At 43.0% G+C, this 16,070-nt stretch overlaps 1 protein-coding gene across 5 annotated transcripts; it reads right to left on the bottom strand.

Annotated features, from left to right (window-relative positions):
• Positions 1 to 6,936: 6,936 nt before the first annotated feature.
• Positions 6,937 to 11,611, bottom strand: LOC112178691. Of its 5 annotated transcripts, none has more exons than XM_024316876.2 (7): positions 11,469 to 11,611; positions 11,239 to 11,370; positions 8,354 to 10,076; positions 8,179 to 8,262; positions 7,947 to 8,074; positions 7,623 to 7,868; positions 6,937 to 7,541 (listed from the first exon to the last, which is right to left on the bottom strand). In XM_024316876.2, exons 3-6 carry the CDS (start codon positions 9,612 to 9,614, stop codon positions 7,854 to 7,856), a joined length of 1,488 nt encoding a protein of 495 aa, XP_024172644.1. In that variant the 5' UTR covers positions 9,615 to 10,076; positions 11,239 to 11,370; positions 11,469 to 11,611; the 3' UTR covers positions 6,937 to 7,541; positions 7,623 to 7,853. The 5 variants fall into 5 exon arrangements, with proteins under 5 accessions (XP_024172644.1, XP_024172645.1, XP_040368080.1 ...); XM_024316877.2 differs by having other exon boundaries at positions 11,504 to 11,522; XM_040512146.1 differs by having other exon boundaries at positions 6,937 to 7,556; positions 11,239 to 11,607.
• Positions 11,612 to 16,070: the final 4,459 nt, after the last annotated feature.

Here is a 16,070-nt window from a genome sequence, read left to right as displayed (position 1 = left end):
ATCGGCAAAATCCCAAAACTGCAACCGGAGCAATCCTTGCTTCGATCCGGACTTTCACGGCCAAAACTCCAAAATCCTAGGTCACTAGTGTCAAGAGCGGGTTGAGGCGCCCCTGTGGTGACCGGTTGCACTCCGGATGGTGGCCGGAAAGTGAAGAATCGAAGGGAGGAAGAGAACCCGAAGGGAAAGGGAGAAGAATCGGGGGAGAGGAGAGAGAAAGGGGGGTGGGTTTCCGGTTTTGGAAACCTACCCGGGTAACTTTCCATATATATTCAAATTTTACCATGAACAGTAATGGTTTCCAGGGTAACTTTCCATATATATTCAAATTTTACCATGAACAGTAATTTTCGTAATTCACTCATAACTTTTGCATACGAACTCTGATTTTTACGTACCACATATGCACGCGCTCGGTTTAACGCCCTCTACAACTTTCATGAAGGAAATTTTCTCAAATTATTAACTCATAAAAAGTCAATTTTTAACCACCCCCTAAACGTTAAAATTATAACCGCGAACGGTAACCATAAGGAATTTCATGCAACTCAGTAAAAAGGGTATCTCAGATATGGGGTGTAACAACAAACTTCCCAAAGTGTGTTTAAGAGGATAAAGGAATCTGAAAATGCCGAAAGCGGACGACTTTCGGTGAGGAGGATGTTGACTTTTGAGGATGATGATCTTGAGGGAAATTTTGCTAATGGTTTCAATGGCCGACGACGATCAGGTTTTGACCAAGATGATCGATTTTATGACCAAGATTATTTTGCTAGAAATAGAGGCCGAAGACCTTATAGGACATATCGGCCACCAGTTACTCATGATAATAGGTGGTATGGCCGAGCGGCCAGAGATCAGCCATTTTTCCCTTTGACAAAAACTCAAAAGAGACGTATGCAAAGGGAAGTGGCGGCCGCAAGGCAGCAAGGGTCAGAAGGGCAGGAAGTCAGACGCTCTACTGAAGCAGATAACAAAGAAGCCCCTATAATAAGAGAGGACTTTCATAAGGATTCAGGAGAATCTATGGAACTTGAGACCATCGGTGACCATTTTGAAAATGTCCTTAGCTTCCCAAAGCTACCCCATCTGCGGTTTACTGAAGGAGGGGTAAAGGTCTTCAAACATCTTAACCCTCCATTTAAGTTGGCTGAATTAGAAACAATGAAAAAGTTTCACCAGAAACATTCAGCCCTTGCAATTTATGGGCTTCCAAGGAGTCAAGACTATATTCTCAATACAATAGTAGCAAATTCTGATGCCGATCATGCTCTGATTCGGCAGGGTTTCCATAGCCGATTCATTACACTTGGTTTAAAAGCTTTGTATCAAGCACATCGCAAAGGAATCCAAAAGAAGGATATAGTCGCTCAAATTCCAGTTTCAGAAGCCGACTTTCATTTCCTTAGATGTTTTCATAGAAGTCACTCGGCTGAGGAAACCTATGGCATAACTCCAGAAGAGGCCCGGCGCGCAAGGGAACTTGATGGTTATTTAGAAAAGAAAGACTTTACGACTGAAGAGCAAGCGAAAGCCGATGCCAAAGTTAAGGATATTGAACAACAGAAGGAAGTGCAAAAGGCGGTTATGGATAAGATGCCAAATGGAAAAGTCCCTACCATAAGAGTACTGAGAGGACAGGATCCGCCGTTCTCAAATCAAGATCTAGGGATGATGAAAAAGTATCATAGGATGTATTCAGCATTGGCCACTTATGGCCTAACTGAGGAGGAAGGCGCAATGATGAAAATGTTAGAAAAGGATCGGTCTTCAGAGTCATACCTCATCACCGAGGATTCTAGCATCGGCTTAAAAATCATCAGGCAATGATGGAGAATTATAAACTGGAAGCCAATACTGATAACTTACCTATTTCTGATGCTGACCTGATTTACCTCCGCACCTACCATAAACAACATCCAGCTGCTGAGATTTATGGATTCACGTCCGCCGAGTGGCAATCGAGTGGCAAGTAGAGACAGATAAGGCGTCCACCAAGCTGACAACTGGGGCCATTGAAGAATTGAAGAAAGAGCAAGCCAGTCTCAATCAGCAGTTGAAGGATGAAGAAATGGTAGAAGGTGCTGCCACGAACAATGGTAACAAGACGATTATGGAGACGAGGGTGATGAGGAAGTCGATTATGGGGAAGAAGAGGAACAAGGTGACTATGATAATGAAGCTAGAATCGACTATGACATAGGAGATGACACAGCTTTTGACATGGAAACCTTATCCCCATTTTACAAGGGCGAGGCCGCCTTTGGAAAAGGAGAAGGTAATATAATGGACATCAACATGGTTTATGTCCTACCTTCAGAACTCAAAGCTCAACCAGGTCAATCAAATGAACTGATCGGCGACTTTGTTGCCGATCAACAACCTCGATTTGAGATTGATGAAGCCGTTGCCCAGTTGAAGGATGAAGATGGCCGTGTGGTACTCACAAAACCAACGGCCAAAATGGCTCAGCATTTGAAGCCGTTATACATCACGGCATACATAGAGGGATATCCAATAACGAAAGTTTTGGTGGACAATGGTGCAGCAGTTAATGTGTTACCTACAGCCGTTATGAAGAAATTACGCAGAACTGAATCCGATTTGCTACCTTCGGACATCACAGTGAGCAACTTCTCTGGTGGGAAGAGCAGGCCAAAAGGTATCCTCCCACTCGATGTCACAGTGGGGGAAAAGACAAACATGACAGCTTTCTTCGTGATCGATTCATCTGCTCATTACAATGCGTTGCTTGGCCGCGATTGGATTCACCAGAACTTATGTGTTCCTTCTTCCCTGCATCAAGTTTTGATCTTCTGGCATGGAGACAAAATTGAGGTCATTCCAGCAGACAATAATCCATTTCAAGCATCCACCAATGTAGTAGAAGCAAGGTTTTATGAGGACGATATTGGTTATTTCACTTTCAGTGGACGAGATAGCAAGGGCCGACCTACCCAAGTTACGGCCCAGAAAATTGTCAACCTAGGGAGTGAGGATGTTTTGTAAGATGCAGAACGTCCAACCCTGGTTGACCTCTTCAAGGACAATATCAATGTCTAGAGACCCAAGGTCTCTAGAAAGAAAGGCCGCAGTCCGATCTATTTTAGGACGTTTGCTGGCCTATTGGGCCGACAGGACTGCCAAGTCTAACTCGGCCATCAACTTGATGGAATATATTGCAGAACAACAGGAAGAAGAATTGCAGTTGGAAGATATCGGCCCAGCCCCGGCTGAATTAGAAGATACTGAAGCTGAAACTCAAGATCCTGTAGACCAAATCAACTTGGGAGATGAAGATAACCCTCGGCTGATCTCTATCAGTAGACTTCTCGATCCAGAACTGCGAGCAGCGATGGAGGCTTTATTACGAAAATATAAGGATTGTTTTGCATGGGAATACCATGAAATGCCCGGGCTCGATAGAAGCTTAGTAGAACATGTATTACCTCTTAGAGATGATTGTAAACCTTACAAACAAGCTCCTCGGCGATGTTCCACCGAGGTACAAATTGAAATGAAAGAGGAAATTGAACGATTACTACATGCTAAATTTATTAGACCTGCTAGATATGTGGAGTGGGTTTCCAACGCTGTACCTGTAAGAAAGAAAAATGGCAAGATGAGAGTATGCGTTGACTTCAGAAACTTAAATTTAGCAACTCCAAAAGATGAATATCCTATGCCAATGGCTGATCTCTTAATTGATGGAGCGGCCAAACATGAAATATTATATTTCATGGATGGTCATGCCGGCTATAATCAAATATTTGTAGCCGAAGAGGATGTCCATAAAACCGCCTTCAGGTGCCCAGGCTTTGTTGGAACCTTTGAATGGATAGTGATGCCTTTCGGCTTAAAGAATGCCGGAGAAACTTACCAAAGGGCCATGAATGCCATTTTTCACGACTTAATTGGCAAAACCGTAGAGGTGTACATAGATGACGTGGTTGTTAAATCAAAAACCCGATCAGGACATCTAGCTGATCTTGAGCAAACATTCAAACGTATGCGAAAACATAAACTTAAAATGAACCCCAAGAAGTGTGTTTTCAGAGTATCAGTGGGGAATTTTCTAGGTTTTCTCATTCACCAACGGGGAATTGAGGTCGACAAGAATAAAGCTAAAGCCATTATCGATGCACCCGCTCTTTCTAACAAAAAACAGCTACAATCATTCCTTGGTCAAGTTAATTTTCTCAGACGATTCATCTCTAACTTGGCCGGTAAACTTCGGCCTTTCTCTCTCTACTTAAGTTGAAAATTGGAGATGAATACAAGTGGGAGCCAGAGCACCAACAAGCTTTTGACGAACTCAAGAAGTATTTAACACAACCCCCAGTGTTAGTACCTCCACAGAAAGGAAAGCCGTTGAAGCTCTACATAGCGGCCACAACTGAATCAATTGGGAGCATGTTGGCTCAAGACAATGATCAAGGAAAAGAGCAAGCCATCCATTATTTGAGCAGAATCCTCACACCCGTTGAGATAAGATATTCGCCGATTGAAAAACTATGCCTCGTGCTCTACTTTTCGGCTATTAAATTACGACATTATATGTTACCTTCAGTTGTTCATATAATTTCACAAACGGATTTAATTAAATATATGTTAACTCGGCCGATCATCAAAGGCCGAATTGGAAAATGGACAATGGCGCTTTCTGAATTTACTTTCAAATACGTGGCCCAGAAGTCGGTCAAAGGCCAGGCATTGGCTCAATTTCTTGCTGACCACCCTTCTGTTGAAATTGAAGATATGGAGAACGTTGAAATAGATACTGCATAAGTCGGCCAGATGTATCATGAGCCTTGGCTACTATATTTTGATGGCTCAAGCACCAGTGACTCCGCGGGGGCAGGAATAGTGATTGAATCTCCAACCGGCCAAAAGCATCAATATGCCTTCAAATTGGACTTTGACTGCACAAACAACCAAGCCGAATATGAAGCCTTAATAATTGGCCTGGAAGTGTTAGAGGAACTTGGAGCACCAAGAGTTAAGGTGTTTGGGGACTCACTATTAGTTATCAATAGGTTTTTAGATGTTCAAATCTCTCGTTGGCCACTTATTATGCCGCCGCACAACAGCTGCTTAGTTGTTTTCATGATGTGGAATTTCACCATCTTCCGCGAGAACTCAATCATGAAGCGAATGAAATGGCTCAAATTGCTTCCGGCGTCAGTATACTAGCAGGCCAAACTAACAAAATCATCACAATTGAGAGAAAATCGTTACCATCTTTGGCCGAGAGAGGTATGCCGGCCGATATCTTTGAGCTTGATGTGCCACTTGGTGATTGGAGATTTTACATAATCCAACACCTTTTGATGAAAACTGATGGCGGTGGGAGCCGAAAAATTAGAATGTTGTCTAGCAAGTTCACAATTAAAAATGGTGAACTGCTAAGGAAAAGTCTTGATGATGATCTTCTTCTTCGTTGCCTCAGCTCCGAAGATGCCAAGCTAGTAATGGCTGAAGTTCATGAGGGTATTTGCGGAGCACACCAGGCTGGGATAAAAATGAGATGGTTAATTAGGAGATATGGTTACTACTGGCCAACTATTCTTAAAGACTGTATTGAGTATGCTCGAGGCTGTGCTCCATGCCAACTTCACGGATCCATTCAGAGAGTTCCTGCTTTTCCCATGAATCCAATAGTGAAGCCATGGCCTTTTCGGGGCTGGGCAATGGATATAATTGGCCAAATCTCTCCTCCATCTTCCAAACAGCACCGATGGATACTGGTAGCCACAGACTATTTTACAAAATGGGTTGAGGCTGTTCCATTCACTTCCATAAGTAGTGACGAGGTGATCAAATTCATTGAGCAAAACGTCATTCACCGCTTCGGTATTCCAGAAACTATAACAACTGACCGAGGATCGGTATTCATAGCTGAAGCCATCATCAAACGAATGGCCGAGTATAAGATTACAATGCAGCAATCGACACCATATTATGCTCAGGCTAATGGACAGGCTGAGGCCACAAACAAAGTCCTCATCCAAATTGTAGAAAAGATGATTCAGGAAAATCCGCGCGATTGGCATAATCTTCTATCAGAAACTTTATGGGCTTATCGGACCTCCAAACGCTCGGCTACAGGGACAACTCCTTTTGCTCTGACTTATGGACATGATGCAATTTTACCGATGGAAATGACAGTCAGATCATTGAGAGTCGCAATGCAAAACAATCTCACAGCCGGCCAATATAGTCAGGCAATGTTGCAAGAACTAGTGGATCTTGACCAGGCGCGGTTGGATGCATATGATCGGCTTCAAGCTCAAAAGAAGGCTGTCACTCGTGCTTACAATACAAAAACCAAATACAAGAGTTTTGGCGAAGGCGAGTTGGTTTGGAAAGCAGTGTTACCCATCGGCACAAAGGATCCCAAATTTGGAAAATGGTCACCAAATTGGGAGGGTCCGTTTATTATTGACAAAGTTCTTGGAAAAGGAGCATATCATTTGAGAGATAAAGATGGCGAACGACACGCAATGCCCATTAATGGCCAATACCTAAAGAAATATTATCCCACAATGTGGGAAGCGCGAGCTGCTGAATAATGGTGTAACCAAAAGATGGCCACTAGTTTATAATGTATATATGTTTAGGCCATCTTGATTCTGGCCGATGCAATTAAGCCGAAAAGATTATTTTTATCAGATTTTCAGTTTGTTTGCTTGACCATTATACTTCACTTGTATTTACTACCACAAGATATTATCAATCCATGACCCAACGATGTTTATGAAAATCTACCGGCAAGCAAATAATTAATTAAGTTTTTCATTGGCCCATAATTTTCAAATGTTTACAAAAACCGGCCAATGGCCGACAAAAGAGCCACATACATCAATCATCATTTCTCGGCTAATAATGCTTTAAGAGCTCCCAAGGTACAACTAGTGTCCTGAAGGTCACTCTCAAGTTGCATACACCTAGGCTCGGAATTTTTCAATTCGGCCTCTATCTTTTTCAGTTGTCCTTGGCTTTGGAAACATTGCTTACTCCTTTGAAGGAGCTTTTCCCCCACTTCTTGTCTCTCTTGTTTCAAGGACGCCAATTGTCTTTCCAACTCATTTATCTTGCCTTCAAGAGACTCCACAACCCGTTTTTGTTCCATACACCACCCAAACTCGAGAACCAAGGCTTTCTTCATTTGCTCACAAGCCAAGATTTGTTGTCTCCTTTTTTCTATTTCTTGGTATGAACCAGCTACACGGGATATTTATTGGGTCAACACTTCTAGCTTCTCACCAATGAGAGCTACCTTGGGAGGGGCAAAGTATTTGGCTCCAAGTAACAAATCCATGGCCACTTTCACTTTTGATAGTTGGCACCACAAATTCTTTTAATGGCTGCGCTAACGTTTCCTTTACCACCTTCAGAGCCCCATCAACTTCCTCCCTTGATGTCAATTGCGCGGTTGGTAACTACGAAATGGCCGAGCAGCATTCTGGTTGGATTAGAGCATCGGCCGAAAATGCCCTCATGAAAGCCTGAAGTTCGGCTTCAAACCCTTGATTACCTTCCTACAATGTCAGCCACTAACAATCAGTTCTTTAGCATAATAGAAGGGAAGTAATCACTAAACATGTTTGGTGCATACTTACTAGTTCATTAGCCAACACCAGGTGTTGCTCACTAAGCGACGAGGAGGGAATACTGGCTTGCGTTGAAGTTTGGGTGAGCACAAGTGTCTCTTCCATATTCATTGCCACAACTTCGCTTTCAGCCATTCTTTCAAGAGAAATTATCTCCCCCACAGGTTCGTCACTACTTGGTTGGCCATCTTTATCAATGGTTAGTTCCACGGATTCCTCTGTTTCACTAGGAATGGCATTTTAGACGTTGGCCTCCTGCAAATTCATTATATAAAGTATGTCATATTTATGCTCAAGCTAATAGCCATTATTCACTCTGCTGCTGTGTCATACCTTGAATGTCTCTAGGCAACTTCGTTTGGCCACGCACAATTGTTCTTCACTCTCAGAAGATTGCTCGTCTTGTTTTGCCGGTTGTTTCGCTGGAGGAGATTGAGAAGTTGAAGACATGGTGGCACCATCTGTTATTCAAAGGAGACAAAACAGAAAACGCCATTAGCCATTAGCCATCGGCCATGATTCCTTACATAATAGTCGACTGCAATTCAAATTGAGTTCGGCCTACCTTTGGCCGCCTCAGTGGCCGCACTATGGATGGCCTTTCTCTGTGTGCTCCCTTTAGCACACTTCTTCAAAGACTCTTGGCCACCTACAATCAACAAACCCCAAGTTAGTGAACAAACTAACAACATGTGCATAAATGAAAGTACACTTGGGGGGGGGGGGGGGCAACAACTTACTTATAGTTGGGATTGCTCTAGCAACTTTGCTTGTTATTTTACCACGCCTTACAGCTTTCGGCTTCTCTTGTGCCCATGGATTTCCTGCAAAAGCCGATCGCCTAGCCGACACCAACCCATCTTTAAAGCGGCTACCTACTCGTTTCGCCCACCACTCTCTGAACTGGGAGGAACTCTTGCTAGTTGCTACTCTTGTCTTCATGGGAAAGCTCATGTTGTACACAAACGCCTTGTTATTCTGCTCAATGTCGTCCTTATTGGAGAAAACAGCTCGCAATGAACTATATCGGTTTGACGATTCTGGCACCGGAGCCGGTATAGCTTGATAATATCCCAACTGACGACTGAAATAGGATGGTGAATATAACTCCACTCCACACTTGAGTGTTTTACCAGACAAGGCACCCCAGAAGAGATTCCTCATACCTATTGCACTCTTCCAAGCTGAACACGCAGTCTCCCATCTCGTCTCACTTTCTGAGGCGTGTTGGCTGATATCCATTGCATGGTAGGGTGGATACTTCCTACTGAAACAAACGGCAAACTGTTCTGCAGAAAACTCTGGACACTTGAACAACACCTCAAAACACTCTTCTGCCGAATGAGGAAGTAAATCAAGAGGAGCCAATTGTTGTCCAAGAGTGGTGTCAACGGCCAATGCTAAACCCGGCTGCCTGAAAGAGGGAAAATAAGTATGCAGCCACAACAGAAAAATCCACAATGGCCCAGACCAATTTGGATTCAGTCCTTCGGTCACACAATGGTGAAGACATCTGTATAAGTGGGCAAGCACAAATGGACCAAGAGCTAATGGCTGATCACTCTCTTGTACTTCTTTACTTGCTAATGCTTCAGCCAACTTATAGTACTCCGCATTCACTTTTTTAGAAGTTGTGCACACTAAGAACTTACATATCCAAAAGGCAAGAAACGCAGCATGCTCTACATGAGTTACTTCCATTGTCTCCTGTTGGTTTTCCCCTTTCTCTTCCGGACTGCCATTACTATCAAGTGACTTATTTCCCAAACCGTTGTTAAACACCTCAATCCATGTATTAAAATTAGCAACGGCTGGTCTGCCCTTAGTTCGATCTCTTAGCTCGCAGCCAAGATCAATGTCACACTTTCCTTCTGCAAATACAATGTCCACCACTTGCCCATGTGGCGGCAGGCCTATAATGGTCGCTATATCAATCAAGGTCGGACTAAGTGCACCAAACTGAAGTTCCAGAGAGTTTGTTTGAGAACTCCAAAAACACATAGCGGCAGCCAGCAAGGAGCGGTCACAAGGAATAGTAATGGTGGACAGCTTAATGGCGTCATAGATCCCAAGTCGTTTCCATATTTCCCCAAATCGCTTCTCGACTCGTTCTACCCACGGAATCCAGTTGGCCGTTTCACCAGGCCATTTTCCTGGTTTTGTTCCCCATGCTCCCCATGCTTTTCCTTCACTGAAGTAGCTAGAATCATCTACTTCATTCTGGCTCAACGCCTTTTCCACATTGGCCGGTATATCACTATGGAAACTTGGGCCAAGTTAACGTACCCCACCTTCATTCGGGACTCGTTGTGTTATTCTATTCATGAAGGCCGAGGCATTCTTTTCAGTGGCTTGACTTAGTGCTTCCGCAAATGTAAATGAGCGTTTGGTGATACTTTTTTGTTTGCCTTCATAATTGTCTTCTCCGGTCCCTTTCGAAGCCATTGCTTGGACAACCAAGTCCTACAAGATATAGAGCATCATTAGTTAGCACATCATGTTTCTCAGTGTACTTCAAGTTTCTAGTTATTTGGTGCTATTCGCCGAAAACCACGAAACTTGGGGGGGGGGGGGGGGGGGGGCAAAGGCATATCACATGCATATGATCACGACTTTCTCGATATATATAAAATATATATATAAAAAAAAAAAAAAATATATATATATATATATATATATATATATATATGGCCAATTGCACATGGGAAAGAAAATTTGTGTGTGACTAATTGCATTAAAGCAAGTCTGGGCAAAGTTAGTCAAAAGATGTCATGTTCACAAATTGGCATTAATTATACTTCATAGGTTCATGATAATTATGAAGTTGTGTTTGACTACATTATTTGACCATGGGTCTTTAAAAACAAAGTCAAAAGTCATCTTTGATTAATGAAAAAAAAAACTGGGAATTTGACAACAATGCAGCATATATTAATTGCATGTGGGAGGGGCCTCATATAATTGCTGCACATTTTATAATACTAGAAATGGTGGCCGCAACTACTGCATGTGGGAGGGGCCTCATGTAATTGCTGCACATTTTATAATTGCAATTGCAATTAATTGACAGCAATTGCATCAAAATAAAGCTGGGACAATTGCATGGCCACTCGGCAAAGGAGCTGGGACAATTGAAATAAAGCTGGGACATTCAATGTTAATTGAATGTTTGGCTAATTACATCACATCAAGTCAGGGAAAAGTTGATCAATGAGATCACCAATTGGCATTAAATTATCTTCCTCTAGTGAAGATAATTATGCATTTACTCAATCATTACGGGGCCTTTGAAAACCAACAAAGACAAAAGTGTTGCTTGGTCCATTTTATTAAATTACATCTGGGGAATGTGCAGCACATTTAATGGCATAAGTGGGCTTCATATAATTGCAATATGTAATTGGATTTTGATTAGAACTACTGAGCTGACGAAATTACGAGCAGAGAACAAGCTTTTAAGAGGGGTTTAAAGACATCTGCCATCTAGTGCTTTATTGCAGTAATTTTAATTCATGGCATGTACTTTTGATTTCTGGGAACTTAAGAACTCAAGTGCAGAATGCAATAATTGCGCAACTAGCTAGCTCCAAAATATGAAACTTCATTTCAAAAGCAAGAACTATACCTGCAATTCAAGATTACCCAGTCACTATATAGCCCTGATAGAATTGGATTTGCTCAAAATCAAGAGATACCTAGCTATGATTTCAGCTCTGAAATAACGGAAGAGATAACTACACAAAGCAAAGTTCGAAATCTGCATAGGGAGATTCATCAGATCTGTCAGATCTGCGTTTTCTGTTTCCAATGTCCAAAAAAAAAAAACGCAGAAAATGAAATTCAAAATTTTCATACATTCCGTGGTGATGATGATCTGTTTGTCTCCTTACCCAGTTCACATAATGAAGGAATTGCCGAGTTTGAGGGAAATAGGAAGTGTAAATTCGAAGTCTTTAGTTCACAGAGGCTGTTTCATGGTTTTGAAAGGAGGAGAGGAGCTTCATGTGTGGTCGTGGGAAGCTGAGAAGGGATAAAATGATTAATAAAAAAAAGGATGGGTCAGCACATGATAAATGATGCACAGGCATTAAGCAAAAAAAAAAAATACGGAATGGGACCATCTTTTCTTTTAATTGGTTGACCAACTTTTCTTTAAGTTGGCTGGCAGATTTTTTTTTTTAAGTTGGCTGACCAACTTTTCTTTGTGTTGGCTGACCCTCTCTCTTTGTTGGCCAACTTAAATATATTGTGTGTTGGCTTACCCTCCCTCATTTTGGCCAACTTGAAAATAGTCTCCCTTGATGACTTACTCTCTTTTGTTGGCCAAACTTAGATTTTCTTACTTATTGGCAAACTTGAGACTTTTTCATGTGTTGGCCAACATGAGCTACACCTTGGCTTTATTGTAATGTCTTCACTTGAGTTGGCCAATTCTTGGCATTTTTTCGTAAGTTGGCTTCCACTAGCTACTCATTTAATGGCCAACTCGAGTTTTACTATCGGCTACTTGAATAAGATCTTTATGGAGTTCTTTATTGGCCTTTGCTAGCCATTTTGCTTACTCTATCTTACTTAGCCAATTTGAGACTTTTTCATGTGTTGGCCAACAAGAGCAACAAATTGGTTTTCTTGTGATATTTTTTGGCTTATACTTATCATTTTTCACTCGTTGGCTTCCATGAGGCATTCTCACGTGTTGGCCAACTCCAGTTCTATCAATCGACTTATTAGAGCAAGTTAATTGTTGGCCTTCATTAGCCAATTTGCCTACTCGCTCTTCTGTTGGCCGATTTGAAACTTAATAGTCATTGGCTTCCTTGTATCTATTGAATTGTTGGCCACTAAAAGCTATATTTCCTTGTTGTCCTACTTAACTTGGTTTGGCTTACTAACAAACAACTCACTTACTTACTCGAATTTCATTTTCTCAAATTTTCTCAAAGTCGATTGGGGGGCCAGGTTGACTCAAATTTCTCAACCACTCGGCGACATTAGCCGATGCTTAAGAAACTTGGGGGGGGGGGGGGGCAATGTTTGTACCCACATTTGCATGGCCACTCAGACATAGCTAATGTGCATATAGTTATTGAGTGATTTCTAATTACAATGAGCCACTCTACAAGTAATTTGGGCCGGTAGCTAGAAATGGTGGCCGGTGAATAAGTGGACACTTCAATTGGTCCAAGATGAGTCCGACGAAGCTAGGCCTTTGGTTATTGGCTGGCCCGTAGTCATTGGTTTATTGTCTAAAAGCCCATTGGCCAATACTCTAATTGGTTTCCAACCCGAACTCAACTTAGAAAGATATTGGCTGATAGTCAGAGAGGTCGATAAGCGATGAAAATGAAATTTGATCAAGTAGTATTTCAGTCGATTTGAAGTTCATGTCAGCCGATAAGGAGAGTGCAATCCAAGATAGCCTACTTCAAGATTAATTACAGCCGTTGATGACAACCATCAGAGCCGATCCAGATAGAGTCCAGCGTCAAGTCAGCCGACGATAAGTTTTGAAGTTGAATCAAGATAGAGTTACTGAGCCAAGAGGAGGCCGAATTCCACTCAACTTCAAAGAATCAAGAGATCAGTTCAAGTCACAAAGCAGCTGATATAAATAGAAGCATTGACAGAAGACAATACACACACAACTCCAGAAACTCAAGCCATCAAGCTTTTCTTATTTCGTTTTACCTTTTGCTTAGGTAGAATTTCTGTCTGTTTCCTTAGTTTATTTGCTCTGCTAGTTACAATCTCAGTTACTTTATCTTTCTTGTAGCCTAGTATCGATTTTGAATTGTTCTCTTTGTTTTCTTTCAAACAATAGTTGATAATTTTCAGCCATTCCAGATTTCAATTTCGTTGTTATTATCTTTTATTTGCTCCTTATTGTCTTTATGCTTTACTTGTTTGATCGTGCCATTTACTGTTCGTAGTCTCATAGTAGCTATTAATCTTATATTTACTCATACTCTCACAACCACACCTAACTCACCCGACCTTCAGCCGCCAAGTCCTTGATCTAGAGGCATAGAACCGCAGCCGAGAATAAGTTCCTTCCTCGGCTAACAATTGCTTGATAAGTCAGATTTACATCCACTACACCTATAATTGTACACTTGGCCTTCTAGCCGTGTGCTGGCACGCTCCGCATCTATTCATTAAGAAGGACATTTGTTCCTTGATCCCTCGGCTGTATAGGCCGAGGTGATTTTCAGAGGCAACACCCATACTAGACTGACCCTCAACAAAGTCACCGCTTTCCAAATTGAGCTGATTGTTTGATAAATTTCCCTGCCAAATAACTTCATGTGAAGTTATTTCAGTGGCATAAGCTGGCTGGACAACAAAACAAATGAGCTTGGTATGATTTGTAACAAAAATGGAATTACGAATTGGAGATATGTCCTTGCTGAAACAGAGGGAACAAACGACGCGCACAGTCAAACCTTTTAAATTGCAACCAATAATTTGAGGTATTTGGAAAAAGACTTGGTCAGTTTCTCTGACATGTCCGAACACCCCTGGAAAATAATCTGCAGGCAGACAAATGCCACCATCTCCACTTGCAGGCCATTCCCACACCATATCAAGCAGGATAGTATGAGAAATACATTCCTCTTTCGCCTGTGTATTTGTGTTTGGGAGAGAGAGAGAGAGAGAGAGAGAACCTGTTGGATGCTCTGCCTCGATGCTTTAGAAGAATTTGGAATTATCGCAAGTGCAGTACAGTGATCTTGTTTGGCTCCAAAACCAGTTGGTGTGCAAACAGTTTCTTTTGAGCGTGTGATTGCGTAGGCATGCCAGCACCGCGGGGTGCAGTCGTCGGAGTAGTCCCTTGACCTGACTTCTTCTTCAAGCGCTGTGGACGAGGAGAGCACCAACCTCGTCACAGGGTTCTTCTCTTGCCTTTCGGAAAGGGACTTTTGCCTTACGGATAAGGACTTTGGGTGTGATCTCTTCGCGTTCACCGTATCGATACTTAGTGTCATAGACTAAGCAGAGCAATCACTGGGAAGTTGTGAGAAAGCACGGGTTTTGCTAAAGCGTGACTTTAGCTTCTCTGGGTGCGAGGGCTTTACCCTTGCTTCGCTGGTTGTGTCGGTGGCAGTAGTACTAGCAGTCGGCTCGCGAGGAGACTAGGACTGGAAGCACGGTCGCCGGGTTGATCTGGTGATGCTGACAGTCGGCTCGCGAGGAGACTAGGACTGGCGAGCGGTCACCGGGTTTCAACGAGGTTGAAGGTTTGCTCCGGAGAGGCTTTGTAATCGCTGGGGTTGATTGATTAGAGAGAGGTCCCTGATTTCGCCGCTTAACCCTGTATTTATACCCTAGGGTTTCGACTGCTCCTTGCCCTAGAAGGATTATTAATTGAAGTTTCTTATTTAATCTCTACTACTCAATCTCAAGAAGGTTTCGTCTCCTTATGAGTCACGGAATGGGCGAAGCTATACCCCAAACCCGAGTAGCTTTATTTTTGGGCTGCAGGTATCGGCCCACTGGCTTAAACCCACCAAAGGATCTTACCAAAAATACTTTTGGGCTCAAATATTGCCCCCCAGGCCCCGAAATCAGGCCCGCGAAGATGTAACTGATTGAAGGGGACTAGAACGACGCGCCGATCGCTTGAATCGATGCCATTAATGAAGGTCGCGTCCTTTCGTTTGCGAAACGCTTTTTGTCGTATCGTTTCCCTCACAAAATCCTTTATTTAAACCCACAGCCGCAAGACCTGTCACATCAGAAACCCTTCCAGTCTCTTAAACCCAGAAAAAACCCATTTCTTCCAACATTTCCTTGGCAGACACCCAGAAATGGCTCCCCCAAAGAAAATCATCATCGATCAGGAGGAAGAGTTAAACGAAAAGGCTGCTCAGACTTGGGGCATCAACATCGGTGTCCGCATTCATCTTCAAACATCTATCCATCGACCCCTGCTCCTTCGCCTTTCCGACCATCAAACCGGACTGGGTCCAGCGCCGCAAGATGCTATTCCGGCCGACGCTATCGCTCTATACGGCCTACCAGTCCGTCGGCCTATTCCAGTCCTCCGAAGGACCCCAAGAGATTTTAGTGGCTGGGGTGCCCAAAACCATCGAGCCAAAATAGGGAATTGGCCATCCTCCATTAGTGCAACGGAGACTTCCTGGTATCGCGAAACGCGGGCGCGGGATCTGGCTCGCTGGAACGCAGCAGGTATCACGCATACTATCGACCTGTGTTTCCATCTTCCTCGCAGTGGCAACCGCTCGCCGCTCGCTGCTTTTCTTTGTTTCTGGAATACCGCCACCAACACATTTGACTTTAGATTTGGTCAAATGAGTATCACTCTGTTGGATATCCTCCCCATCACTGGCCTTCCCATCGATGGCGAACCCTATGTGCATGGTCAATTTGATTCTGTCAACTTTACCTCGACCATGGCCCAGCACGGTCTTAGCGCCCACAGCGGCTCCTACCCGC

Source organism: Rosa chinensis, chromosome 7 (assembly GCF_002994745.2).
Source record: "Rosa chinensis cultivar Old Blush chromosome 7, RchiOBHm-V2, whole genome shotgun sequence".
Classification (NCBI taxonomy): Eukaryota; Viridiplantae; Streptophyta; class Magnoliopsida; order Rosales; family Rosaceae; genus Rosa; species Rosa chinensis.
The sequence above is the reverse complement of the archived record's forward strand: the minus strand, read 5'-3'. Positions and strand labels throughout refer to the sequence as shown.